This window comes from Trachinotus anak, unplaced genomic scaffold, assembly GCF_046630095.1.
Source record: "Trachinotus anak isolate AG129_WGS33_773 ecotype Australia unplaced genomic scaffold, CSIRO_AGI_Tana_v1 ptg000032l, whole genome shotgun sequence".
NCBI classification, from domain to species: domain Eukaryota; kingdom Metazoa; phylum Chordata; class Actinopteri; order Carangiformes; family Carangidae; genus Trachinotus; species Trachinotus anak.
In genome coordinates, this window is record NW_027273883.1 from 3,701,149 (window position 1) to 3,729,047 (window position 27,899).

Consider the following 27,899-nt stretch of genomic DNA (forward strand, 5'->3'; position numbering starts at 1 on the left):
AGGCTGAACAGCTGAAATTTGGTGTTTAAGTGATATATCCAGTCTGAATTTGATTTATAAATAAATAAAAACTTATAAATATTAAAAACTGAAGTGATGTACAGGGGGTGGGCACAATAGGATGAACGCTTCTATAATATGTTATTCTGTGCAACAGCTTTGCAGGAAGTATGACTTTTGTTGTCAGGAAAAAATTGACTCAACCTGGGTTAATTCATTTCAGCCATCATTGTTGGTAGTAATGTGCTGGACTGCATTATTTTTGTCATGTGAAGCTATTATTTTTTCCTCTTTACATGAGGAGGTATAATGTGAGTGTCCAACTGTTGTATTACAATGTGATTTAAAAAACAGCAACATTATCACATTAGAAAAATGAATAACTGAAAAACCAAAGAAATAAATCCTATATTTCAATGAAAATAAAAAATAAAAAAACTATTGTCTAGAAAATGTGTCCTAATAACATTTTTTTTGGGGTGGGTGGGTGGGTGGGTGGGTGTGTGGGGTGGGTATTTATTACAGTGTACAATATATTTAATAGCTTGTCATGTAATAAAGTTGTGGTTTACAGAGGCATATAGTGGCAAACAACAAGCAAGGAAATTCTTACAGTGATAGGTCCAATACTATAATATGGTTGCAGTTTATAATAGTGTATATTATGTGTCATGTTTGGGTTTACCTTGCTGAGCTGACCCATAACCTCCCATAGGAGACTGTGCAGTATAGACAGCTCCCTGCCCAGGTCGATGTATCCCTCAAAGCCACCAGCATTGCTGACACTGTCCAGGTTGGAGATCTCATACAGGAACTGCTGCATGGAGCCCCACTCCATCTCTAAAAACTCATTCATGAAACACATGTACTCCTCTTTACTGCCAAACCTGCAGGTGGGAAGTGGAGATAAACAGGTGGGCGGCATGAAAGAGAAGAGAAAGTGACAGAGAAAAAATAAAATTGAGTAACACATTAAATGTCAACTGAAACACTGAAAGGAGGTTCTGTTCCTACGCAAAAATGCTGTTGTAAAGGCTTAAACATTACACCACTTTGGGCATGAATCCATGAACATAAACAAATGTTTTTGTTTAAAATCACACAGTGGTATAAAAAGATGACCTGTTGTCCGATGTTGTTTTAGCATGACTGAACTTGAATGACTAAACTTCAGATTTTTTTGTTGGCAAAATATGGATTTTAAGTTTCTTGCATAATGAGGAAGATGAACAAAAACTTCCACTTATTCCCTGGAAATTTACATACAGCAACATACAACTTTTTATAGGTTCAGAATCAAAGTAAGAAAAACTGGTTGCTGAACAGTAATGTCTCTGATGGTGTGACCCAAAGTTCAGTTTTGGCCCACTTATATTCTCCATTTTCATCAATATACCAAGGTACAAATGTTCCGGGTGTTTAATATTTTGTCTATATGCATATGACACTGTCATTTACTATTGTGCCCATTGTCTCAGCTTTTGTCTATTTAAAGATTTTTTTTTTTTGGTTATATTTCAAAATTACTCCAGACAGTATTATGAGCATTTTGAGTGCAGGGACTTATATGTAAAAACTATCTGAGTATTTAACTAAATAATGGTCAACTTTCTTTGTTAACTCATGGAAGACAAACTTAAAATTTCAATTTAGAATATTTTTTTGTAATACATAAAGAGACTGGTTGCTTGCATGTTTTTATATCTGACTGGTTGTTGCCTGTATTTAGCATGGATACTGTCGAGTATACAGTAATGTGCTGGTTAGTGACTGACAACTTAAAGTGTTTGGGCTGTAAATAAAATTAAATAAAACTGACTTGGAGAAGTTAGCCAGGTTTTGCACTACTTTAGCGATGAGGGTGAGTGTGCGTGATGTCTGCTCGTCGGGATACTCCTGGGTGAGGTTGAAGAGCGATGGGGACATGATGGCAGGACACAGGAAGCGTAGAAAGAGGGAACCACTGATGAGGCGGTCGGCAATGTCTTCCCGACCCCTCTCGGCACAGCGCACTCTCCAGGAGGCAAAAACTTCCTTTAGCTCTCGAGGGAAAACACTGTGAAGGGACACATTAGGATCAGACACAAAATATGGATATTCAGAATTTCTCTACTTCCCAGTGAAAGAAGCTGAAGCCTCATGTGTCTTTAATATAGCAAAGAGGAATAAACACTCTCAATACAAAGGATTTTTTTTTTTAACTGACCAATGGGAGTTAACAATCTTGCAGAGTGCCAGTTCACAGCACATTCGGAGATTGGCTTGGTGGTCTGGGAGCACAGAGGGTGGTGTTCTCATGGGGTCCACTTCACAATTTTCCTCTGACTCATACAAGGCCCTTATGAACTCCCCTACAAATGACATGTTATTCATAACATCAAAACAGCAGAAAATCACAAAGATCAGATCAGTGTTGTTAATACAGAATGCAACAGTAGCAACTAACAATATGAAAAAAATCTATTATGGTCTGATTTGAAATATGACTGCAATGCTGGGAAACATAGGCAGGAGGCTAATAGTCACCAAAATATTTAGCTAATTATCTAATCTAACTGTAGTTAGATTTATTTGTAAGATAGAATCCTCACCATTAACTTATACTTTTCACTCTAGTGCTCTACGTTTGTCGGAAGTCAAGGGATAGTATTTAGTCAATTATTTCCCTTATAGAGTGAAGCCTGTGAATATTCTCATTTGTCCAGGTCATAGTATCTCAAAGGAGTTTTAAATCGAAGGCAACTGGACTTGGTTATTTGTCTATGAAGACGTTTCACCTCTCATCCAAGAGGCTTCATCAGTTCCTTCTCGCACCTGACCAGGCTGGGACTGGTCCAACTATCTGGTGTGGAGACCCAGGTATTTTTAACCTCTGGGAGGGGCTTTCACAAGGCTGATGATGTCATTGGTTGCCTTTGTGCTCCATGTGCCAACGACAGTCGTTAGAGTGACTGTGTTGGTGGAGAGTTGGTTTTGACTTCGTTAGAGCCCTCAACAGGGGAGGAGGCCTCAGACACCACCTATCTCCAATTTACAATGCTGCCCTTTCATCCCTTCCCAGGAGATTCAACAATTTAACCTCAAAGAAAAACAACTATTCACAAGTGGCATGTGACTCCAACGACTGTTGTTATAACACAATAGGGCTCTAACGAAGTCGAAACCAACTCTCCACCAACACAGTCACTCTAACGACTGTCGTTGGCACATGGAGCACAAAGGGAACCAGTGACATCATCAGCCTTGTGAAAGCCCCTCCCAGAGGTTAAAAATACCTGGGTCTCCACACCAGATAGTTGGACCAGTCCCAGCCTGGTCAGGTGCGAGAAGGAACTGATGAAGCCTCTTGGATGAGAGGTGAAACGTCTTCCTAGACAAATAACCAAGTCCAGTTGCCTTCGATTTAAAACTCCTTTGAGATACTATGGAAATTGCAGTCCCACCTACTAATGTCAAGTGTTTATATGTACTTGTAAAAACATCTGTGCATAAAACTGGGATAATCAGTTTTATATACAAGGGGATAACCTGTTTTATGTACAAGGAGTTTGCAGAGTATGCTAAAATATTAAGCACTTCCCTTCCCTCTGTGTTTGAGAGCTGCTTCTTATTTCCATAGACATCAGGCACTTGTGCTGAGCTAGGATAATCACATAATTAAATATGTCATCAAACTCCACAAGGAAATATAAAAAAGACATGTCTGACTTTGGGTAAGTCCGAAAATAATAAAATTCCCAAACTATCTCTTCAAGCAAAAAACAAATATGTCAAACTGAGAGAAAGTGGTTTACAGTGTCTTAGGGAGGATTTTTTTCCCTTTAATTAAAAGTTTTGTCATTCCAAAACTTCCAAAAGTTCATCTCCTGAATTTGAAATTAACTTGAAATTGGCGTGAACAATTTACAGCTGCTTCAGTTTATATTGTATTAAACTAATAATGTCAACAAACCCTCTGTTCTGGCTCACCTATAGCATCCTTGAGGTACTTATGTCCAATCAGTTTGAGGTACTCTTCTATGGCTTTGGTGGCCAGAGTGTTCTCTCTGAAGATAAGGTGTTCTCGGTCGATGAATCTGTCTACCTCACACATCGCCATGTCTGAAAGAAAATCCTAGACGAAAGGAAAACTCAATTATTGCTCTAGATTTTTGGAGGATAAGGATAAAAAAAAGCTTTGTTTTAGACCAGTCTGACAGATACCAAAAGGTCAAACAGAGAGACCAGTGTCCCGTACCTTAGCTTTCCCCGTGCTCTGCAGTATATGCACCAGTGCGCAGGCCACTTCCTCTTTGCTCTTGACACTCAGCACGGGCTCCAGCACAGCACACAGGGTGCGGTAGTTATTGGTGACGTACTCTGCAAACTCCTTGTACAGCTCCATGGGCAGGATGTTCATGGTCTGGAAGCGGGATTTTAGGCGTAGGGATGCATTGATGATCTTCCCCCCTCCGACACCAGCTCCCTTGGTGAGGACGCTGGGCTGGATGACCGGGTACCACTGCTCCACAAACTGACGTCCGGTGATGCTTGAGATGGGGATGCTTACAAGTCCTAAGTATGTGCTCTTTTCCTTAGAAGGGAGGAATAAGCAGATATTAGTCATGATAACCATGATGTTAAAGAAATGTCTTTTAGAGAAATAATCTGAAAGTCAAAAAAAAAAGTTCATTTAAGGTTTCCACACTGAATTAATAATGAGTAGCAAGACTAACACTGGATCCCTGGAGTGTTGTTTGAAGCTGGAAATGAATTGTTGGTGGTGCTACTCTTGTAATAAATTGAGAATAATAAAAATGATATTTGTGACTCTTCATTCATTTTCTTGCTTCTAAGATGTATTATTTTTGACAAAATAAAAGGGGCAAAAAATACATGTTTACCGCCACTGAAAACACTGTGGATGTGCAGGGTTGTTGATCTATGGCCTGACTCGGTGACTGCGTCATCAATTATTACGACTGTTTCAGATTTTTGCAACTGCACTTTGTTTTGGACAGATGCACTGCCATTTGACAACACATTTCCTTTCAACTCAAATTATGAATGTTGCTTAACCACAGCTGTTTTGTTTTAATGTTACTGCTATCATGGTATATTACTTCATCTCTTTGCTGTTGCTCAACTGATGCTCAAATAAACCAAACTGCTCATTTCAGTTCTGAAAATGTAGAAGGAGCAGAGCGGTTGTTCCATTGTTGATAAAGGTTTTCTGCTTCAAAATTCATAATCCTATAAAATCACAGTGGAGCTTTAAACCTGCAATAATTTATTTTTTTTTGGCCACTTTGGGGAAGCAGAATCACAGGAAGGTTGTGCTTGTTTGCACATGCAACAGTTACATCATTTGTTTGGAGTCATGTTTCTGGCCACGGGGTGAATTTAAATTATTTTTTAGCTCTGCTTTTGGTCTCAACTCCTGAGGGAAATATCTGACTCTGTAGCTGCTAAATGCTCCACTATGCTCACCAGTCGTTAGCTGTGTCTGTCCGCTGAGCAGGTAGTGTGAAGGGGGTTTTTAGAGCTTTGCTGCCTGCTGCTGTTGAAAATGATGCCAATGGAGCTGGACAATACAATGAACCAAAACTTGCTATAAAGGTCCATTGAGTTGTGGGCATTACAGACTCAGGTGATAGCTCTGTGTCTGTTCATCACTGCAAATGACAACTGTCGTATTGTTATTATAAAGCTATTTATTATGGCCAATTGAAAATTTGCTTTTTTTTTTTAAAGTCATAATGCAGCTTTAAGGAACAGAAAGCTTAAATAAACCAAATATTACTCCACTGCTTTTGTCTCGATAACAAACTAGCCACTCTCAGACTTCCACGTTAGCTGACTGATCTCTTTGTCACCTTGCGTCTCTTCTTGTCCGTCTCCTTGTATAGATGAAGGCGTAGGTTGCGGACGGCTGGCAGGTTGTTGAATTCAAAGTGCTCGCCCCAGAAAACGGTGTCGGTGCGGGGCTTGCTGGTGGTACGTGCGTACAGCATGTCGTCCAGACAAAGTTCGCAGTAGTAGCGTTTCTTGGCCGGAAGCTCACGGGCCTCGATGATCCACAGTTTGAGCACATTGTCCACCCTCCGGCTGTTGTCCTGTGTGGAGGTGAGGGGAGGTCAAATCAGGTCAAGTGCTTCTACCAAGAGAGACATTTAAAAAAAGCTTTATAGAGAAAAAGAGGATATAATGCAGGGGAACATATGACTAACAGCAAAGGAACAAGATGTGGCAGCAGAAACAGTGTGTGTGTGAATAAAGGGCGACAGCAGGGCGGCCTGCAGGAGAACAGAGTAAATGACAGGAAAGAAATGGCTGGTGACATGGTGGTTGATCTACTGTGGATGGCAGCTTGTACTTGATAAATTGCTATCAACTCTAGACTTTAATACAGCGACGGAAGACAGCATGACAGAGACACACAAAAGACAGATAATAAAATATGAAGGATAGAAGTAGAGGAGAGGTCTAATTGGCTGAAAAAGGTAATCCACTTCAACATACAAACAGACAAATGACACAATGCACATGTGCTACAAAGACAGGGGACAAACAATGGTGGCAATGTTTCGTAGAGGGCTATTTTTCCTAATCATGATCACAAAGCTCAAGCTCAAGCTATATTTGACATCCCCCATGGGAGGAGAGAGTACTGTGCTGATTGCAGAGTGATGTTTCAGCAAATGGGGGCTGAGTCATTTCAACTGGGCTGAAATGCCATTGTTGTTAGCCCCCTGTTTGCTTCAGACTATTTAAATCCTAATTTAGACAGCTCCATATGTGAGTATCAGCGAGATCCATAGTTCTTAAGTTCTCTGTTTGTATGCTCTTTGATAACCAGTGCCAAACACAAGGCATAATTAATTCCAAACCTCTGAGTTTGAATGTGCTGGGCATCTGGTGGCTCAGTTTGCTAGTGCACATACAGTGCTGCAACATCAGCATGGGCTCCGGTCCGCTGCCTTGATATGTTACATCTTCCCTAGTTTCTGTCGTATCTCGATTTCACTATCAAAAAACTAATAAAACACTAAAGCAGGGCGGAGTGGCTGCTCTCCTTTAAAAAAAAAAAAAAAACATCAATCAAAGTTCAAAGGGGGATTTGAAAGGCTCAAAAAGAGTCCTTGTCTCTGCAGTGAGTCTTATCGCTGTGGATGCATCTGGTCTGAGATACACAGCGCATGTTGTTTAGGGGTAGGAGAGAGGGGGGAGTGATTTCGGAGACAGCCCCCACATGGAGTCCTTGGAGCACCATGACTCAGCCAGGACCCCTGCAGCCTGAGCATCTGGACAAGGCATTCAGCTCGGGTGATGTTTCAACTCAGTCTGGCTTAATAACTCCTAAGTCTCTGGTTGCCATCAAAGCTGCATATCTTGCATGCCTGTTCACTTCAGTAATAACACAGAGGGGACATATGGGACAATTTCACATAATTATGAAATCTGGGTGAGAATTAGGATATTGGTTTCACTCTGAGCTGATATGAAGGAGTGAGATTTGTTTTCTTTTTTAAATCAAAGTACCTTAAAGCTGCACGAGGAAAGATTTTTATCTGAAAATAAACCAATCTTGTTTTCTTTAATGACACAGTAGAGCTGGTTCTCATCTGTGCTAATTAACTATCATATGGACACACTGACATTAGGCTTCATGCAAGTACATTTTCATATCCTTATCCTAAAGATCTCTTTTTTTTCTGCCAGGGCAAGTGTTCTGAGTCAGATTCACCAAACTCTTTTAACTGGACAAAGTTGTCGTACATCTCTTGTTTCAGCTTGATGTGTGCTACCTGAGATTTGATCATTAGGTATAGTCAGTGCCTCTGAAAACTGCCAGGTAAGGCTACCTATTCCAAATGAATGTTACCACATAGTAAAAGGAAAAATGTCCCACCCCAGAGCTTCAAGTACTGCTCTCAGAAATCAGCAGACAGTTCAACAGTGTCAAGATTCATAGTAGAGGACCCAAAATAATTAAAAAAAATAGAAAGCATTAATTGCAAAACTGCCAGTGAAGAGGGGGGATATGACTTGAAGTTACATGCTAATAAAATGTCTTATAAAAACATGAGAGGTAGTCAAAGGGATAAGACGAGAGAATATTATAGCCTACAGTAGGTGTACGGTGTAACAAACAATAATCCTGGAGAAGGACCTGCATAACGATCCTGAGGCTGCTCTCACACTGTGAGAATATTCCTCTGACTATCATATCTAAACTTAGACATCCGTACATGACTTGTACGACCACTTCCTGTCCGTATGTGTGGTTCTTGCATGAGGCCCAATGTCTCTTAAAGAGCAGTGAGAGAAGGCACTGGATTCACAATGTTAGATCTTCTACTTTTTGTCCCCTTTAGTATCATGTCCCACAGACACGCTGGGCTGGTAAACATCAGCCTGCTGTGTGCAATTTACTGACATCACATTACCTGATTTGTGGAAATCGAAGTTTTTCGAAACAGCAATTTGAAATCCCCCACCCTGCAATGTTACCTCGTGTAGCTTTAATATTTGCTTGGAGAAGCAGCTAAATTGTTCAGCACAGACACACACAGACACGAGGATGGAGTTCACACAGAGAAATGAAGCGGTGCGCTCTTATTGAAAACAGACAACAACGGGAGACGGGGAGGAGAGAGAGAGACACACAGACAGAGGGATCATCCTTTTTTTTTTCTTCCTCTACCGCATCCCTTTCTCTCCCCTCACCTTGTTGGGCTTGACAGCTCTCTGCAGGTTCTCGATCCATTTGTCTCTCTCTGCAGCTGAGCGACACGCAAAGCACTTGGTTCCCGATGCCGTAGTCACCTGAGGTTATAGCCAATGGTAAATTCAACAACCACAGCCATTAGTAACTATGGAGACTGCAACTAAGGCGCCAAAAATATGTCTTGCATTCACTCTCAACCTCTGTCATGTTCCACTAATGGAAAGGTGATGGACAATCTAACAGACTCCTGCAGCAAATTATGTAAGGGATTAGGGCTTATTTTCACTGTCCTTGTGGCTTTCATTTTTTTAAATACAAAAAAATATTCTCATCACTGTCACTTGTCAGGATGGAACAAGAGTTTTGTTGCTATTCACTGCCCTGGACACTTCACTTTGAGTGCGAGTGTGGTGTTGTTTGTCCACACTGTGCAGCTCAGTTCTCACCTCAAAGCAGTACTCTTGTCCCAGGATGCTCGAGTGGACAGGTTTGATGATGGCGTCCTCGTCCAGAGTGAGGTCCAACGCCTCGGCAGCGCTGCTGGGAGACAGCAAGGACTCATGGGAGTGGGACTCTTTGAAGCTCTGCATCAAACGGGTTCTGGGGGGAATGATAGTTGTGGAGAGGAGAAAGAGAGGAGCTGTTTTATTGAAGATGGTCTCACGCTTCGGTTCTGCCACAAGAATATAAAATAAATGCTTTTTGTCCAGATATGTAAATTCAACGTTAATTCTGAAATTCAGTGGCTTTTATAGCAGCAGATTTCACCAAAACTCAAGTTTCTTTTCATCTTTACCTTTCTGTACAGACAATCACAGATTTACAATGTACTGATCTGACATTAACATATCAGTTATGAAACTTATTAGGAAAAACCTCATAATCAATACAAAAAATGCAATTTTATTCCTTTTATGACAAATCTTAAGAGATTTTATAGATTCCCATTGTTCCTGCTAAGATGTTGCTTTCATCTGACTTTTCAACATTTTAGCTGTTTTTGCCACTGACAGCAGGTAATTAATAATTAGTCAAAGCTATTAACCTTATACTGCTAAAAGGCAAAGAGAGAGACAGATGAAAACCACTCTAACAGACAGCTGTGACGTGAACAGACACATCAAGCCTCTGTCACAAGGTTCATGCACTGAATTTGAAATAAAATCCAGTAGATTGAGTGGACAGCAAAGTGACTCTGATCCTGTGCACTTATTCTGAAATGCTCATTACGACCTTGTTTGAAATGTAAATGATTGCTCGTATCATATCAGCAATTAAACAGCATCAAAAGCATTTTTCCTTTTCATGATGCATTACAGTTTTGTCTATTTTTTCAGGTCTGGAAACCAAAGATTTAAGAGGAGTGGTGGCAGAATGCAGTAAATATGAACCAGATATCTTAACTTTTGGTCTGTATTTACAGATAAATCCAGTCTTTTCCCTCCAGGCAAAACATTTTTAAACTCTACACTCAATATTTTAAAATCAGCTTAACAGTATCATTAATCCTGACACAGATACAGTATGAAAAAGACTCACACTAGCAAGAGAACAGGGTTTCCGCTAAAGCCCGGCCATCATGCTCACCTACACACTTCCTCCCACACACACATGCATGCACAAAGTACGTAAAATTACAGACCAGCTCAGCAGAGAGTCACTAAGACAGATGTATGATGACACAATTAGTCTAACCAGAGAGCGAGGAGGGACAGTCAGGTGTGATGAAGCCCCGCAGAGAAGAAGAGGGGGATGGAAAGGAGGAAAAAGAAGAAGGATACTGTAGAAAAAGATACTGTTTATCCTCCGTGCTGCATCCAACTCTCAGCCTCTCCCCTGCGCTCGCTTGCACTGCTTTTGTCTATGTTCAATCATAATGTTCATCAACAGAGCACTGATTATATGTAGGGGACCAGGGGGGGAGAGAAACAGAGAGAGAGAGAGGGAGAGATAAAAATAGACCCAAAGGAATGAGTCAGATTGAAGAGAATACTGAGGAGAGGAGAGAGAGAGAGAGAGAGAGAGTGGGGGAGGTCATGAGAGGATGTGGGAGAAGGAAAGACTGATAGAGAAAGAGGTGAGGGGGATCGACAGAGAAGGCTTCTTCAGAGGAAATGATGCTGATTATGTAAACAGTGGATCCTTTGGACATGAAGAAAGTGAGAGCATGGATTAGAGGAAGAGGAGAGGAAGGAAGGAAGGATGTGAACAGGTGAATAGGTCGGAGGGGATGAAGGGATTGAGAAGAGAGCGCTGGAGGTAAAGGAAGGTCTGTGCAAGGTCTCAGCGGGGAAACGACACTCACACCCTGCAAATCATACTTAACGTGTCACAAGCAATGAACCTCACATCTCAGAAAACAAACTCAGCAGCAGTAATGACAGACCAGGCAAAAGGGCTGATTGAGCAGAAACGAAACCCCCAAACAAATTTGGTGATATTAAGAACTATTATTTTGTGCCTCTTTGCAGTGAACAGCTGCCGCACTCTGTTTTCTATCATTTTAAATGGAACATCTTTGGTTTTTGGGCTGTTTGTTGAACAAAGCGAGACATCTGAAGAAGCCACTTTGGGTTTTCAGAACTTTCTTTGACACTGATGATAAATACGTAATCAATTAATTGAAAATAAATGTCAATAGATGGATTAACAATGAAAAGAAATGTTGTTGGCAGATCTAGTGAGGTTTAACTAACTGAAAGGCTAATTGAAAGCTTCATTTCTGAGAAAATTAATCGCCAACAATTTTGACTGTTTATTCTTTTCAGTCATTTTTTAATCAAAAATGCCAAAAATTTGGAGGTTCCAGCTTCTCCAATGTTAGGATTTAATTCTTCTCTGTTTTATATCCCTGTATCTGTGCTTTCGGCTGCTGGTTGAACAAAACACTACTTATCAGGTTGACATGCCCAACATTTACAGGTCCCAGTGTGAGGAGCATTGTTACAGTGCATCTGGAAAGTATTCACAGTGCTTCACTTTTTCCACATTTTGTTATGTTACAGCCTTATTCCAAAATGGATTAAATTCATTGTTTACCTCAAAGTTCTACACACATTACGCCATAATGACAAAGTGAAAAAAGTTTGCTTGAAATTTTTGCAAATATATTAAAAATAAAAAACAAAAAAAAATCACATGTACATAAGTATTCCTCAGTAAAAGGCACATGACAGCCTGCCTGGAGTTTACCAAGAGGCACCTGAAGGCCTCTCAGACCATGAGAAACCAAATTCTCTGGTCTGATGAAACAAAGATTGAACTCTTTGGCCTGAATGCCAAGCGTCATGTCTGGAGGAAACCAGGCACCGCTCATCACCTGGCCAGGACCATCTCTACAGTGAAGTATGGTGGTGGCAGCAGTATCATGCTGTGGGGATGTTTTTCAGCAGCAGGAACTGGGAGACTAGGCAGGGTCGAGGGAAAGATGAATGCAGCAATGTACAGAGACATCCTTGAAGATAACCTGCTCCAGAGGTGAAGGTTCATCTTCCAACAGGACAACGACCCTAAGCACACAGCCAAGATAACAAAGGAGTGGCTTCGGGACAACTCTGTGAATGTCCTTGAGTGGCCCAGCCAGAGCCCAGACTTGAACCCGATTGAACATTTCTGGAGAGATCTGAAAACAGCTGTGCACCGACGCTCCCCACCCAACCTGATGGAGCTCAAGAGGTTCTGCAAAGAAGAATGGGAGAAACTGCCCAAACATAGGTGTGCCAAGCTTGTAGCATCATACTCAAAAAGACTTGAGGCTGTAATTGCTGCCAAAGGTGCTTCAACAAAGTATTGAGCAAAGGCTGTGAATACTTATGTACATGTTATATTTTTGTTTTTTATTTTTAATCATTTGCAAAAGTTTCAAGCAATTTTTTTTCACTTTGTCATTATGGGGTATTGTGTGTAGAATTTTGAGGTAAAAAATGAATTTAATCCATTTTGGAATAAGGCTGTAACATAACAAAATGTGGAAAAGCGAAGCGCTGTGAATACTTTCTGGATGCACTGTAATTGCTTCATTTGTTTCATTTGATTGCAAACTAAGTATCTTTGGGTCTCAGACTGTTTTTTGGACAAGACAACATCTCTGGCTGTGGGGAAATGTGATGGGCCTTTTTCATTATTTTGAACATTTCATAGACTAAACAATTAATTGATTAATTAAAAAAGTAATCATCAGGTAATTGATGATGAGAATATAATGATGATTATTCTTTTTAGGACAGAAAACCTTCTAAAATTGCATTTAGGTCATCCCAAACCTGTCTCCTGACAAAAAGATTTTTATATGACTATTTTTTATTTTTTACATTTTACATGCTTACCAATTAATTAATTTAATTGAAAGAGTAATAAAGAGATTAACCAATAATGAAAATATACAGAATATTAAACTTTGTAGAGCAGAAAATGCTCTCAATTGCATTTAGATAATAATAACAAATGGATATTTACATTTATATTTATGCAAGAGACAGGAGCTGTATGGCAGAGTGGCCAACAGTATTGAATAGGAGGGAACTCCAACAACCAATCAGTGAGAAATCATTGAAAAACAATGTGTAAAAATATAAGTCACTGCAGGTTTTAGAGTCTGTTTGGGAGCTCAGAGGCCTGTTTATGGCTGCACGGATTTCAATCCACGCTGAAGAAGGGCATGTGTTCTCGGAAAAACCCTCCCTGGATAAATAAAGATAAAGAAAGGGAATAATAATGAACAAAGCTGCAGATGTTCACCGACATCCCTGTCAGAAAACATCCAGAGAAAACAAGGAGCTGTGAAAATGGATATCAGCCATGAGGGTCTTGGCAAACAACCCCGACTCCACAAGACTCTTGACTTTTTTGTCCGTTCTGTGTCTCCTCAGACCAACCGGAGATAATAGACATCCACAACCTTTCCAGATGAATAAATCATGTGGAAACACACCTTGGCAGACACCTGGCTCAGAAAAGGCTTCGGCCCTCTCCTGAGTGCACGTTTGCCCTGTGTTTAAACTATCAAGATGACCTTGTTCACATTTGAAGTTTGAGTTGGTCTTGGCTGTAGCTGTCCAGTGGGAGCTTAAAGATAAACTGGCTGCATAGAATTACAGCTGAAACTATTAGTTATTTATTAATCAGCAGCTATTTTGACACTTTTATTTTTCAAACAAAAATTCAGACATGCTTTTGTTCCAGATTCTTAATTGTGATGATTTGCTGCTTTGCTTCATCTTAAGGTCATCTTTGGTTTCTGGACAAAACAAGCAAAATGTCACATTAGACTTTAATGAAATCTGATTGTAAAGAGTGTTATTTTGTGGTATTTTATTAAACGTTGTAGATCAACAAATACTTGATTTATAAAAAAAAATCGCATTTATTGTTAGATAGATAACACTACTTGAAAAGCTTGAAACTTCAAAAACTGTGTGATATATTCTTCCATTTAGTCTTGTTTTCTTCCTCAAAATAAAAACGTTCCTGTGCCAGCTTCAGTCAAACCCAAATTCCGCACTCTGAGGAATTTTTCCCCTTAAAAACTAGCAGTCTACCTCTTGTGCTGCTGGGCCTGAAGAATCCCAGTGCTGATAGAACTATGTACATGATACAGAGGAGGTATAATTAAGCAAATCTCCCACTGACTCATTATGGTCTATACAGCCGCCATATGGCTGTCTGCTGGTTGCCATGGAGAGAGCGGGCATGTTTTTTTCAGCGGCCCGGCAGAGAAGCAGCAATGGCGCTGAGTGTGATACTGCAGTGGGACATGAATGTGGAAAATACACAACTATTTATTATAATAATAGATGGAGATAGAGAGCGAGAGAATAAGAGATACAGATAGAGAGATACAGATAGAGATAGATAGATAGATAGATAGATAGATAGATAGATAGATAGATAGATAGATAGATAGATAGATTTTTTAAAGAAATTGTATCAGATTGGTACTTCATATTGGTATTGAAAAGGAAAAAATGTTATCAGAACATCTAATAGATGATAGATTCTAACCTAATTCACCCATCCACCCTTTTCTTATGCCCACATGGACCCAGCCTGTGTGGACATGTCACCAGTCTCTCACAGGGATCCATGATATAACAGTCAAATGCAAAATGCTAAAATATTTTAGTTTTCCCCACAACGTCCTGGAAAACAGCACATTGTCTTGTACCAGTAAACACACTTCTGCTCCCATCTCAATAACATCACAACAAACAAATCTGTGCAGACGTCACCTCATCTAATAAAACCTGCACTTTTTCTCCTAACTGGTGCTGATCCTGAATCGGTTTTAAATGACCACAAACTGCATTACGCCCCATCCCGACATCCAGTTTCAATTAGAAAGATGCTTTAGATTGTGTATGTAGGAGGAAAAGTGAATTGCTTGAGATGCTATAACATGCATTACACAAAGGAGACAAAGGCAAAAACTGATTTTATACAAAAATGCAGTTACACACTGCAGGGCCAAACACAGCCAGACATAGCAGATTAATCCACATATGAATGCTCGAAATCACTCACACACTCTCAGCCACTGACCTGTCTTGGTCGGCACTGCGGAAGCGGGGGAGGATCATGTGGCGGAAACTGCTGGTTCGGTCCAGTTTGGGCTGACTCTTAGCCCTCTTGATCGAGCCCTTCAACCTTCTGCTGAGGAAACTCTGGAGCGGGTGGAGGAGGAGAGCAACAACAAGGGCAAACAGATGGAAAAGTAAAGGTGCAAACGGATGGTGAGGAGGTCGGCGTGAGTCGGAGTCGATGAGCGAATGACAGGAACATCAGGTGTGGTTTGAGGAGAAGGATTTACAAGTATGATGACAAAACACACACAGGTGATTCCCATGAGGTCAGTGCGGGTTGTGTCAGATGTGTTGGCCAAAATCAGATGAAGACACACACACAAATGAAACACATGATGTGTGATGGGGGAGAGCACAAGGTAAATTTATTATCAACAAGAAACCACACACGTCCAGTTGCCACAGAGAAGTGCAGTGTCCTAACAGATCCTGTGGTGGGCAGTGGTGTGCCACACAGTCCAAAAACAAGAGCAGGAGTATGAGTCTCACACAGGGGGGCAGTTTGGCCTACAGGGGCTTCCTTACATGGTCAAAAATCACACAATCTCTGACACTGACACGTGGAAATTGTTCACTGATAAGTGACAACATGACACTGGTTCCGTCCCAATACCTACACTTGTGGTGTGTGGGAGTTGTGACATATTTCTGGTGCCCAGGTGCCCATAAAGACCTCAGACATGTGGGGGTTCATCAGAGCTCACTGGGACACACTTGATTAATCAGGACATCCCACAACACACACAAAAATAAACACTGTATGTGTTTATCCAGCTCAGATGATCTGTTGGAGCAAATAAGTGGGATCAACCCTACATTACTAAAGCTACAGTCAGATGGAAAAAAAACACACATTCAAGAGCTGACAGGACTGACATGATTAATAAAGCAATTTAAACAAGTTGTCTAGAAGCATGTGGGTCTACAGTAGATAAAAGAGACCAAATATGATTTTAGTTTGGATGGTTTCTGTGTGATTCTGTTTGCTAAAAGGATATGATGTTTAATATTTATCTAAACAGTATCAGATATTCTATATTATTCTTGTCAATCTGATTAGAACAGATTGTTAATATTAAGTGAAAACCATCTGTGGAGGTTCTGTCGTCATTTGTAGCATTTGGACATAATTAATCTTAATGAATTTAATAAACTTCTTCACGTTTCTAAACCCAGTGCAGGCGAACTACCACCAACACCCGACAGGTGTGGAGCAGCAGACCATGGTGAATTTTGTGGGATACCACTTCGAAGCGTTACCAGGAAAAGTGTGCATCAAATGCAGGTTAAGTGTATTGTGTGTATATTTTTATGATGTGGGTCATACTCATCTACTACCTGGCAGTATGTGAACGTGCAAGTGTTGGTACAGAGACAGACCTTTGGTTTGCAGGACCTGATGCAGGACAGACTTAAACCCTGAACCCTGAACCTTAACTGTGACCAGATCTTACTGCACACTGATCCATTCAAAGGGGGAGAAGGTGAAACAATGTTCATAGAATTTTGATTCTCTGGTAGTGAGTAAGAAAAAAGATGCGATATGAGAAATAAGAATTTAGAATTTACTTTGTGTCAAATAAAATAAGTAATATTTTATGCATTATTATATATATCATATTATAATATGATGCATTATCTTCTTAAAAAATCTTGGGTGAAACTACACTAATAAGGCGTAACATATCTAGAACTGATATGATAATGATACTTGATTAATTGATTAGTCATTTGACAGGAAAGTAATCAGCTATCAACTATTCTGATAATCTGTTTATTATTTTAAAAGGTCTTTTTTGAGCCAAACATTTGCCTCTTTTCTTAGTTTTATCTTTTTGCAAATTGAATATCTTTGTGTTTTGGGTTGTTGGTCATGCAAAAAAAAAGCAATGCAATGACATCACCTCATCTCTGCAAAATTGTTCCTAGCAAATTTTTGACATTTCATAGACCGGTTGATTAATCAATTAATCAACAATATAATGAAAATATTCGTTGGTTGCAGATGTAGATATTTCCCATCTAAATGAAAGGCTTCTCACTAATAGCATTTTAAAACAATGACACTGTTACATTTCTAAATCATAAATGTGAAATTTCAAATCTGTTTTCACACTCTAAGCTTTACAATGTTAGCTGTGAAAGGAACTTTTGTCCTCAAGAGTCTCAAAAACATGCATGAAATATAACTTGATTTTTCCTTCTTATTTACCACTGTGCCTTCAGGAAGCTTCACGCATTCAGGTGCATCCTGAAGAACTCACAGTAATATCATTTATGTACCTATGGCATAACAGCATTATGCAGTGGGAGAATGACTGGAGGGAAATGACACCTCGTCATCTGGCATGAGTCAAATGGCTTTGAAGCCTGTCTTGAGGATATGACTAAAGACTTGGCTCCATCTGCTGGTTCCAAGCTAATAGCCTGCATGACTAAATCTGATTTGATTAGCCGCTCAGTCTGACACTTTAAGTCTCAAAAAGTAAAAGTATTCAATACAGAGACAGAAAGAGAGAGCGAGAGAGAGAGAGAGAGAAAGCCTGAATCACAATAAACCACAATAAAGAAGGTTTTAACAGTGAGAGGGGGGAACATCGGCTCCATCTCCAGTGGCTACGTTTGCATGCACAAAATCAGTCTGCTGCTGCTTGGCTTTGGGTTCATTTCAGGTTAAAGGAGATTACTGGTGTCATTCATTGCTCCTGTCCACATTTAGTGGCTGTATGTAATTAGACTGTAATTTCTAAAACACTAATTGTCAAACTTGGCTGACAATGAAGGGCTGTGTGGGCTCAGAGAGAAGCTCAAAATGACCACTGGTGTAGTGGTGTCTTGGTAGGAGGGTTAACTGGGAAGCACCAGTGGTGGAATGTACCAACATATATTTACTCCTGTTCAGTATTTCATACTACTTTATACTTTTACATAGTACATATTGTACTTTTTTCTCTGCTACATTTATTTTATTTTACAGACTACAACTGTAAAATGTTTTTTACAGATTAATCCATCAACCTTTGCTGGTTTCAGCTTCATAAATATGAGAATTTTGATGCTTTTCTTTTTCATGCATTAACATAAACTGAATATCTTTAACAATTTCTTTGTCAGCTGGACAAACTGGACATCTGAAGAAGTCACCTTGGGCCGTAGGAAAGTAAACTGCCTGACATTTACAGACAAAATGATTAACTGATAATGCAGCCTGTGACACAGTGTATAATACACTCACAAAGTCCATTTTCCTGAATTACGGGTACTCTTAAAAGCATTTTTGTAATAATATGCTACTTAAATGCTTTTACTTGAGTGACAGTGTCAATGGAGGACTTTCACTTGTAATCGATAGTTTTAGATTTCAGTACTGCTACGTTTACTCAAGTAAAGGATCTGAACGTTTCCTCCACTCAAGTGATCAATAAAAACGTCATTGTCAGACCGCTTTCTCCTGTTGTTTAATAAAGTGCCTTGATGTGCTTGGTTCATATTTGTAGCTGTGTTTGCCTGATTAGCTAGCTTCTAGTGTTTTAAATATACTCATCCATTTCACTGATCCCTCTAAGTAGATTAGGGTTTATGGAACGAGAGCAAGTAAGGAGACATTTGTTCCCCAGGTTTGTCTGTAAGAAAGTGCTTTTCCTCAGGCTTGGTTCTCCTTTAAGGGAATACTTCCTGTGCCTGGGAGGAGGCGCAGCCTTCACGACTGAAGTCAGGGATCAAATCTCTCCCATAAGCAGTTAAGGGATTCTGAAGATGTCTATTTCTTCCACTATGTGTCCGGTGTTTGATTTTAAGGCCTGAGGAAATCACAGAGCCTGTCTACGTCAATTGAAAAGGTTTGTCTGCAGTCTGAGTTTACACTGTGACACTCCGCCCTCCTGCTTCAGGCCTGCTCATGCTATCTGATCAGAGAACCTGAAATATTAATATGAAAACACTCATCTCAGCCACTATGAAATAATGATGAAACACAAAAACTTTGACCAGGCCAAACAGAGGCTTCACATTTACTCTAATGGACTATCTGGCTTCCACAGTTTTCAAGTCTACATACAACCATGTTGTATATAGCACACTAACAAAGTGATTTACAACACCACAAAATAATAAATACTTCACAGAAAACTGACCTTTAAAGTTTTTAGCATAACAATAGAAAATTATAGACAACATTCTTCATTTTGGCCCTTTATGTTTTTTCTCTTTTGCTTTTCTGTCTTTGATTTTCTGTTGATTTTTTTCCAACCCTCTTTTCTGCTCTGATTGTCTTGTTTGTTTTATTCTTGTCTGCTTGATGTTTATGCTTACACTTGATTGAATTTGAGAGTTTTTTGCATGTGTGTTGAGGAGAATTAGCCTCACTCATCCTCTGTGCATATTCATAATCGTCTATAATTTTAAGTCCTTTAGGATGATATTTAAATTCTGCAAACAAACAAATTAACAAAATGCAGAGCAGCATGTTATTGAGAACTCTGCACTTAAACTGCATTACCACACAATGATGAGGTAACTGACAAAAATTCATGCAGATGAATGTTTTCCATCACACAACTCGAGTACATTTCAAGAGTCCACTAATTGATACTGTTGGGAAGTTAATGGAGTTCAATGATGGCCATAAAAGGGAGGAAAAATAATCTACAAAATAACAATAATGTATAACACACATTTGGAAACAGTGAGTTTTTTGTTGGGGAGCTAAAGCTTGCAAACACACTGGTTAGGCCCTTTAAGATGCAGCGCACAGACTTCAGAGACCTAAAGTGAAAGGTGTGAGATGTTTCCATGTTTCCACACTGCGCTCTGTCAGGTCTCTTCACTCTGCCAAGGTGTTCACACCTGAAACCAAAACCTGGTGATGTGAATATCTGCGGTACATGTAAACGTAGCCAGTGTCTCTGCTTCAGCTATGTTTGTGTCACATACCTCAACAGGGGGCAGTGGTGCAATAAACGTTCCTCCCGCCACTGGACTCGAACCGGCAGCCCTCCAGTCTCCGCCCCAGTATGAGAAGGGGGGGGAGGAGGAGGCGGCAGGCGAGTGGGGCAGGGTGAAGGACAGGGAGGGGGAGAGGGGCAGCGAGTGGGGCAAGGGGGGCGTGCCGGGCCCTTTCTTGGAGCCCTTTTGCTGCTGCTGGTGCTGCTGCTGGCACAAGGCGAAGGAAGGGGAGACGGCCAGGGAGAAGGGGAAAGGGTGAGGCGGGGTGCCGCTGGCCCGGCGGCCACAGGTGTGGGGCGGGCCCAGGGCGGGAGGAGGGAGGAGGGACAGCGAGAGGGACGGAGGTAGCGAGCGAGGCCGGGAACAGGGAGGGTTACTCACGGATTGTCGGAAGGGTTGAATGGGGGCAGTGGGAGGGACCTCCATGCTGGGCTGCTTCCCGGTGGCTATGCTCTTCCGCCGGGCGCGATGATCTGAGGGCGCAAGAGACAGAGAGGAAGTCGACAGGTGAGACACTATTAGACATCAGTGGAAGGGAAACAACTAAAGTAAAATGAGGACAGGATCAAAACTGTAAGCGTTTACATTGGTAGAGCGAGAGGATGTGGAGAGAGAAAGACGGGGCCATTGTGGAGCTGTTATTGACAATCTGCCTGAAGGAATGAAAGAGGGGAGTGAAAGAAAGTGAGAGCTGGATAGAGGTCAAAGGTGACCAAGGCAGAAATAAAAACCATGCAGGTTCACACCCATCCACCAGCACTGCCGCTGCTTCCACTGCTACACACGCACATAAACTCAAACACACCTTCATCCCTGGAGGGGAGGGGATTGACAAAGTGGGCGAGAGACCATTGAAGAGATAGATTTTCTGTCTGGACATCAGATGAGGCGAATGTTAACAGTCTGCGTGCTGGGGGGCGGGTGGGACTGAGAGATGCATGGATAGAGAGGAGCGGGCATTAAACAAACAAAGTACTTATTGACTTCCGTTGGCGAGTCGGTGCCTAATGCACTGAATTGGCCAGTAAGGGAATAAACTCCTGTCCTACGCTTGATAGATGACAAAGAGAGTGTAAATGTATAGTTAGAGAACAGGAAACAAATCACAGGAGACCTGGTTGACCTGTTTAACCACTGCCGCACCAACATATTCCATCAAAAGTCAGAGAACATGTTGAATACCTGTGCCTCTTTTTGGTCACTATGTCTTCCACTTCCCCATCTTTAAAATCAATCAGTGTGAGGTCTGTATATCTGTCTCTGCACCACTGTTCTCAAGACAAATTCCTGTACAAGCATTGTGTGATGACAGAGAATTGTGTGACGCCCTATAGAGAAAAAGACAGCAACAGGCCTTCATGTTTCACAGAGTAAAGCTACAAATCTCACTCAGTTCGTATAAATCAATAAGTCGTGTGACCACAAAACACGACTCTGACTTGATTGTACTGCAGGACCTCTCAGATCATATAAACTGGCTTGTGTGCGGTTCCTCACTGATTACTGATGTTTTATTTTGTTACTGTGTGACTCACTTATGAAGCAAATTAGCATTAGTATTCCGCTGCTTTAACAGCAGAACCTGAGATACTTGTCTTTTTCCTCATCAAAATCTGACGCCTACATTACCCACAGTGCAACATGACACCCAACAGTTTGGTGACAGTGGCAGATAGTGTAGTCTCAGGTCACAAGCCTCAAGCAGAGATAAGGAGGAGTGGGCTGCAGAGGTCTGGTAAGCTGACTTCTTTCTCACTCCACACCCACAGATATTTTTCATTTTGAGACTGGTAGCCTTCAGCCCCAACACATCTGCTTCTGGAGCCAGAAAAAGCTTTATACAACTTTTCAATAGTTATAATAATAATTGCAATAGTTCTCCCCAAGACCTGTAAACTGACTTTAGTGTGTCAAATCATCAGTGTTTTCCTCTGAAACAATCTTATTTTTCCTCTTTTTTATGGCTTTGTTTTACAGGCTTGCCTTTATATTTTTATACATCTGTATATTTTCTTATGTGAAGTATTTTGAAATTGTTTCTAAATAATTTACATCATTTTTCTTTAAGTCGTCTGTTTTGAGTCTTTAAGTGGCAATAGACAACTTTCCCCCTTGGCGTTGTAATATTGGCTCTGCTGTCGCAAAGAAGAATTTAGTAGATTTACCACTGCTCATTTAAGAAGGGTCACCACCAGGTTATTTGTTTAGATTATTAAACAGACAATGAATCGCTCGTTTCTGACTGCTAGCGGTTGTGTTGGCAACATGACTACCAGTGTCAGCCTGGCTAGTGTCCAAAGCCAGAAAAAAAACAGACAATTTGAACTAAATACCTCTTTCCTGGTGCTATGGCAAAGGCAGAGTAAAACACTGGTTGTATTGATAGGTAGCAAGGTTTTGTTACTTACTGAGGTAGTAGAAATTCTGCCAACTGAATAACTGCACCCTTCCTTTGTGCTGTAAATTGAGCCTTCATTTTTACACCGAATTTCATGTTGGCAGACAGAATTGCATAGTGAAGCAAGGCTTACAGGGAACCAGTGACAGATTATTCTTTAGCAATTACATTGTGCAGTTTACTTTTAAATAAGTTATAACAAAAAGTTGTCATCACTTTCATTTCTTGCATGTGAACAACTTAAAATATACTTCATTTTTTGTAGCTGTGCACTATAAACACATTGGCTTCAATGTAGCACAGATAATAATGCTACATGCTTCTATATGTTCAATGTAATGTTGAAATTAAATGTCCTGACATTTACTTTGAAGTCCTACTTCTTTTGTTAGTTAGTTAGTGTTAGTACATAAAACTTGGTTACTATAGTTATCAGCTGATGAAGCATTTCTTGCAGCAATACTCTGATATTGGGTCTATATTGGCTTTTCATCAAATATCAGATATCTACTAATTAGTATCGCCCACTTCAGCACAGAAATGATGGACATTTTTCTCTGACTTAAGCTCCATGGAGGCATAAAATTAGTGAAACCTACAATCAAATGTTATTTGCACATTTCATTTATTAGTTTAATTTCTCAATAATATTATGCCAACAATACACCATTGAATAGGAACAGGAAGAGCACGCTGAGGTTAGTGGATTTAAAAGTTAAGCAACTGCATGAGTCTGAGCAGCGGAAAGTTTTGTTCTTCTCTCACCACAAGAACTGCCAGATATGAAGATATTGATTATCATCAGAGACTCTTGACTATCTACTGGGTTCTCATGAGGTAGGGTATGTACCAGTGTACTGCATGAATTTCAACAAGGTAGTGTAAGTAACATGAACTGGGTTGCAGCTACAGCAGCTCTATGAGGCTGTGAGCTAAATGCTAAGATGCTCATAATGACAATACTAACATGTTTAGCAGGTGTAATGTTTACCATTTTCATCATCCTAGTTAGCATGTTAGCATGCTAGTATTTGTTAATTAGAGCTAATCACAACGTATAGTCGAAGCTCATCATCATGTCATCAGTTTTACAGGTATTTGGTCATAAACCAAAGCATTGGACACATTAAAATTTGACCTGATGATGGTGCTAGATAAATGGTTCTGTCGTCTGACAACAGAAACAGAAAAATATTTAAACGAAAGCAGATCTATATGAAAATACTACATATGTGAGCACAGAGTTTAAGAGAGAAGTAAACAGATGCTGAACCCAGCTAACACTCGGCAGAATGCAAATAGATACGATAATGTCATGAATATGCTAATTGGCATGTTATATCAACTAGCGACATTTAGTAACCTTTCCAGCAGGCTTTGGATACTTTCAATTGAATGTAGTTCTGTACAACAGTTTTCAACTACGTCCTTAATTTTGCACATCGACCATAGATGGTTCAACCATATCCTGGGTCTTGACCTAGTCTTGTTTCCAGTATTTCAGCCTATCTCACTCTGACTCTGCATGTTGATCATGTAATCTATCTCTGCTCTTTTCTCTGCTCTCTCCCTCTCTCAGCCTCTTCTGTCACACAGTCACACTAATACTCAGACACACACACACACACACACACACACACACACACACACACACACACACACACACCTCCTCTCTCCCACGCAGCTATTTTACATAATTCAAACAGTGCATTTATCCCTCCTCCTCCCTTCATTCCCTGATCTCTCTCCTCTCTCTCATTTTCTTTCTCCTCTTTGCACCCTTCGCTTGTTTTCATACTGTCCTCTCATTCCCTTCCCTTCACATATGTACGGCATCTAGAACCCTCCATTTTCTCCATGCTTACCTTTATCTGTATTCCTCTTTTATCCTCATTGCCCCTCTTCTTTCACTCTCTTTCATTTACCTGTCCGAATGACAATCTTTTCACTGCGAGCCTGCCCATGTCTCTGTGTCTGCAAATCTAACATTTCTCCAAAACCACACAGGGAGGAAAAAAGATGACCATGAAGGTGTCTGTCACTCTGCTGAGACATCAAATGATGCCAGTGTCTATTTGCCCAAATCCACAGCTTCAGAAATACCAGATGTAACTGTAGGCTGGATGACTGACTGGTGGAGGAGTCTTCTAAATTAAATCAGATCTTACATGAAAAGGTTGCTGACAAATCACAGGAGAGGTGGAAACTCAACGTCTAGCTCCAATAAAAGGTGTCGAGAGCTTGTTTGACAGCTGATTGTGATTGTGCAAAAAGTCAGTTCATTTTGATCTCTTCAAAACTGTGCTTTGAAAGAGGTTGCATAATGGAAAACTTTTCCATTTGAGAAAAACAAACTTACGCTTACAGGATGACAAATGATGCCTGCTGCATTTTCAAGAATCTTTATTTACTGATTAGCTAAATTGTTCCAGGAATAGTTTTTCTTTAGTTTGAGCTTTGGGTCATGAACTCTTAAGTAGATTTCTATGTGGGTGCTATCACTGGTTCACAGTAGTGCTCACAGTTTCTTAGGTGTTTTGCCACTCAGCAAGAAGTGTTAATTGACGGCAATTATCTTGGGTGATGCCCTGTACGGCTGGAGGTTATTCCATCATTATGTATGCATCATAACTGCAGCCATCTCAATTAAAAGGCTTCAGAACAGTGATATCGAGATCCACTTCAGAATTTGTTTCCCAAACTAATTAGTCTCCCCTGGAGGAGCTGATTGTGCCAAGGAGAGATTCAAATGGCATCAGGCTTATGGTAAGAAAACCAAAGTTTGTGCCATTTCTGCGGGCTTCGCCATAAACGGTGAGATTATAAAACAAGCATGTGAGATGGTGTACTATCCTAACCCTAAGGGAGATTAAAAAAAAAACAAACAAAAAAAAAACAACAGTTTGATCCTTTTGGTGCCAATTTGGAGTTGTAAGATTCAGAGAAAGCACGTGTTTTAGTCATCCTCCAATGAAGGGATTCATTGAGGCAGGAGTCTTGATTTCAGTTGGAAATCAACCAAGCCTTTGTCTGCTTTAGGTCATTGCAGCTGTCGTTGTTTTCGCTCAAAGGTACAGAATGTGTACACTAAGAAAACACCTACGATTTCAAAATTTCAAAGTTTATGTGAAGTGATATGACCATCCATAAAGGCTCACCTTTTAAAGCTGATGGTTCGAATAATTGATCGAGATACCCGTCTCCTTTCTCCCTTTGGCTGCATCATTATGCACGCCATCATGTCTTTGTTATTATTCACAGAGCAATGCAGGATTACAGCAAGCTTCTCAAAATCCAACAAACTAATTGTAATGAGGACATAGAGGGATGATGGAAGGGCAGTGTGATGCAGAGCGGCATGACTCATTTCTTTTCACTGCCCTGACTCTCTCAGTAACGATGCTGGAGGTTAGCAAAGTCGGCTCAGCAACTATTGAACCACGCACTGGCTTCACTTCCTCTACCGCTGTTCAGAGTGATTGACTCTTCGGCTGACAGAGCTGTCAGCAGAGAGCAGGAAGATGCTCTGCGGTGTGCTATGGTTTTATTACTGAGCTATGACCAGAACACATACTTTTTTTTATCTCTTTGACATTGTGGAAATCTGATATTTTCACATTACAGATGAAGTTCAAAGACTCTTAACTTGTTATGTCTTGTCGTCTTGTAGGCTGCTTTGAAGGGGTGCTGGATACTGTAACTGTGCAGCCATCCATAACATATTTCTTATCAATCAATCAATCAAACTTTATTTGTATAGCAATTTTCATACAGGTTAGCGCAGTTCAAAGTGCTTCACAGATGACTGGTAAACTAATAAGGAAAGGACAATCACATAAGAAAGCTGACAATGACAATTAAATAGATTTTAAAAAATGATAATCATAACCTTAGCAAACAAGAACAATTATTATTGTGGACAAGTCGTACTGGAGTAAAAACATCAACAATAATGTTGAGGATTTATAAAAAAAAAAGAACAAGTAGGAACCACAAGCACATGACATGATGTTCAGCCCGAACTCGCAACGAAGAGTCAGGTTGGAAAATAATAAAAAAAAAAACTGTGCAGAAATAAGAAGTCATGCTATCGATGCTGTTATTCTGTGATGAAGAGATGAATGAATGTTGAAGGTCTTAAGGAAAACAAAGTTACAGTATGTTGTGAAATTATCAAGTGATCTGTAACCAGCAAAACAGAGTCTTTCTCAGCATTATGTTTATAAAGAGCCACTCGCAGCAGTTTGTGTTCACATTATATTTCATTCAGAAACTGCTGAGCAAGAATCCCCTGCGCCCTGTAAGCATTTACTTTGTTAATCTCCAAAGAGACTCCATAGCAGTGTTGAGACTTAAATGCAGTTTGACCCCCAAAACATCATATTTCCAAACTTTCCCAGTGTGAACGCACTTGTCTGCTTTTAATCTGATTCTTCTGTTTACCAGCATGTGGGGAAGAAATCTGAACGGGTCATACTAATCCCTTTATTGTAATTCTTGGATTTACCACAGAGGGCAGATTACTGTTTACCTACAGTGTAGAGTATAATGATGACAATTTAAAGGCACCTCGGTCTGCAACACAGTGGCTCCGAGAGAGAGAGCTCAAGCAGACAGTGTGAAAGTCCTGCTCCTTCCTCCATCTGTTATACTGTGCATTTGACTGTTAGCCTGATGTAACAGGCTGCAGTGCTTGTTACTCATTAACTAACTACTCAGAAACCTGTTAAAGTACACTACTTATTCATTTATTGCTTTATTGATTAGGGAAAGTGTACATTATTATATATTGCTGTAAATGCACCAGGATTAGCTAAAAGGCTATTTTTCATCTGTAGTCCCTGGACAGATGTTAGATACTGTAGTCATCCTAAAAGCAACGTAAGATGAAAATCTAAGCAGTTATTGTAACAGTTTATGCAAAGGCAGGAAAATAATAAAATGTGAATATTAGTGGTAATAAAGATATACATAAAAAATTATTCAATATGATAGCTCACTCAAATTTACAAAATAATCAGACAGTTCATTCAAAATCTCTTCAAGTTCAAAGATGAGATGACTGTGAGATGTGGTTGAAAGCTCACCAAAAATTTTGTAAGTTGACCTTTAATTAAGATTGTTGTGTGAAAATAAAGGATTTACTATTAATATTTGTCAGCACAGTAAAATGGAAAATTAGTCTTGTGTCTTTATCATTAGGTGTAAATAAAATTTAATTCAATCAAAAACTATTCAAAATTTCTGAAAACCTCGTCCTCTGATCCAA

The 27,899-nt window shown here is 40.1% G+C and overlaps 1 protein-coding gene across 2 annotated transcripts in view; it reads right to left on the reverse strand.

Annotated features, from left to right (window-relative positions):
- The window catches only part of syngap1b (synaptic Ras GTPase activating protein 1b), a 145,213-nt gene that overhangs the window by 26,939 nt on the left and 90,375 nt on the right, over window positions 1-27,899 (reverse strand). For both annotated transcript variants that reach the window (XM_071468722.1, XM_071468723.1), the window contains 10 exons: window positions 20,614-20,705; window positions 15,248-15,369; window positions 9,157-9,310; window positions 8,710-8,808; window positions 5,856-6,095; window positions 4,238-4,573; window positions 3,970-4,114; window positions 2,207-2,351; window positions 1,820-2,056; window positions 686-887 (listed from right to left, as the gene is read on the reverse strand). In XM_071468722.1, coding sequence (XP_071324823.1) covers window positions 686-887; window positions 1,820-2,056; window positions 2,207-2,351; window positions 3,970-4,114; window positions 4,238-4,573; window positions 5,856-6,095; window positions 8,710-8,808; window positions 9,157-9,310; window positions 15,248-15,369; window positions 20,614-20,705 — 1,772 coding nt within the window. The remainder of the gene's footprint in view (window positions 1-685; window positions 888-1,819; window positions 2,057-2,206; window positions 2,352-3,969; window positions 4,115-4,237; window positions 4,574-5,855; window positions 6,096-8,709; window positions 8,809-9,156; window positions 9,311-15,247; window positions 15,370-20,613; window positions 20,706-27,899) is intronic.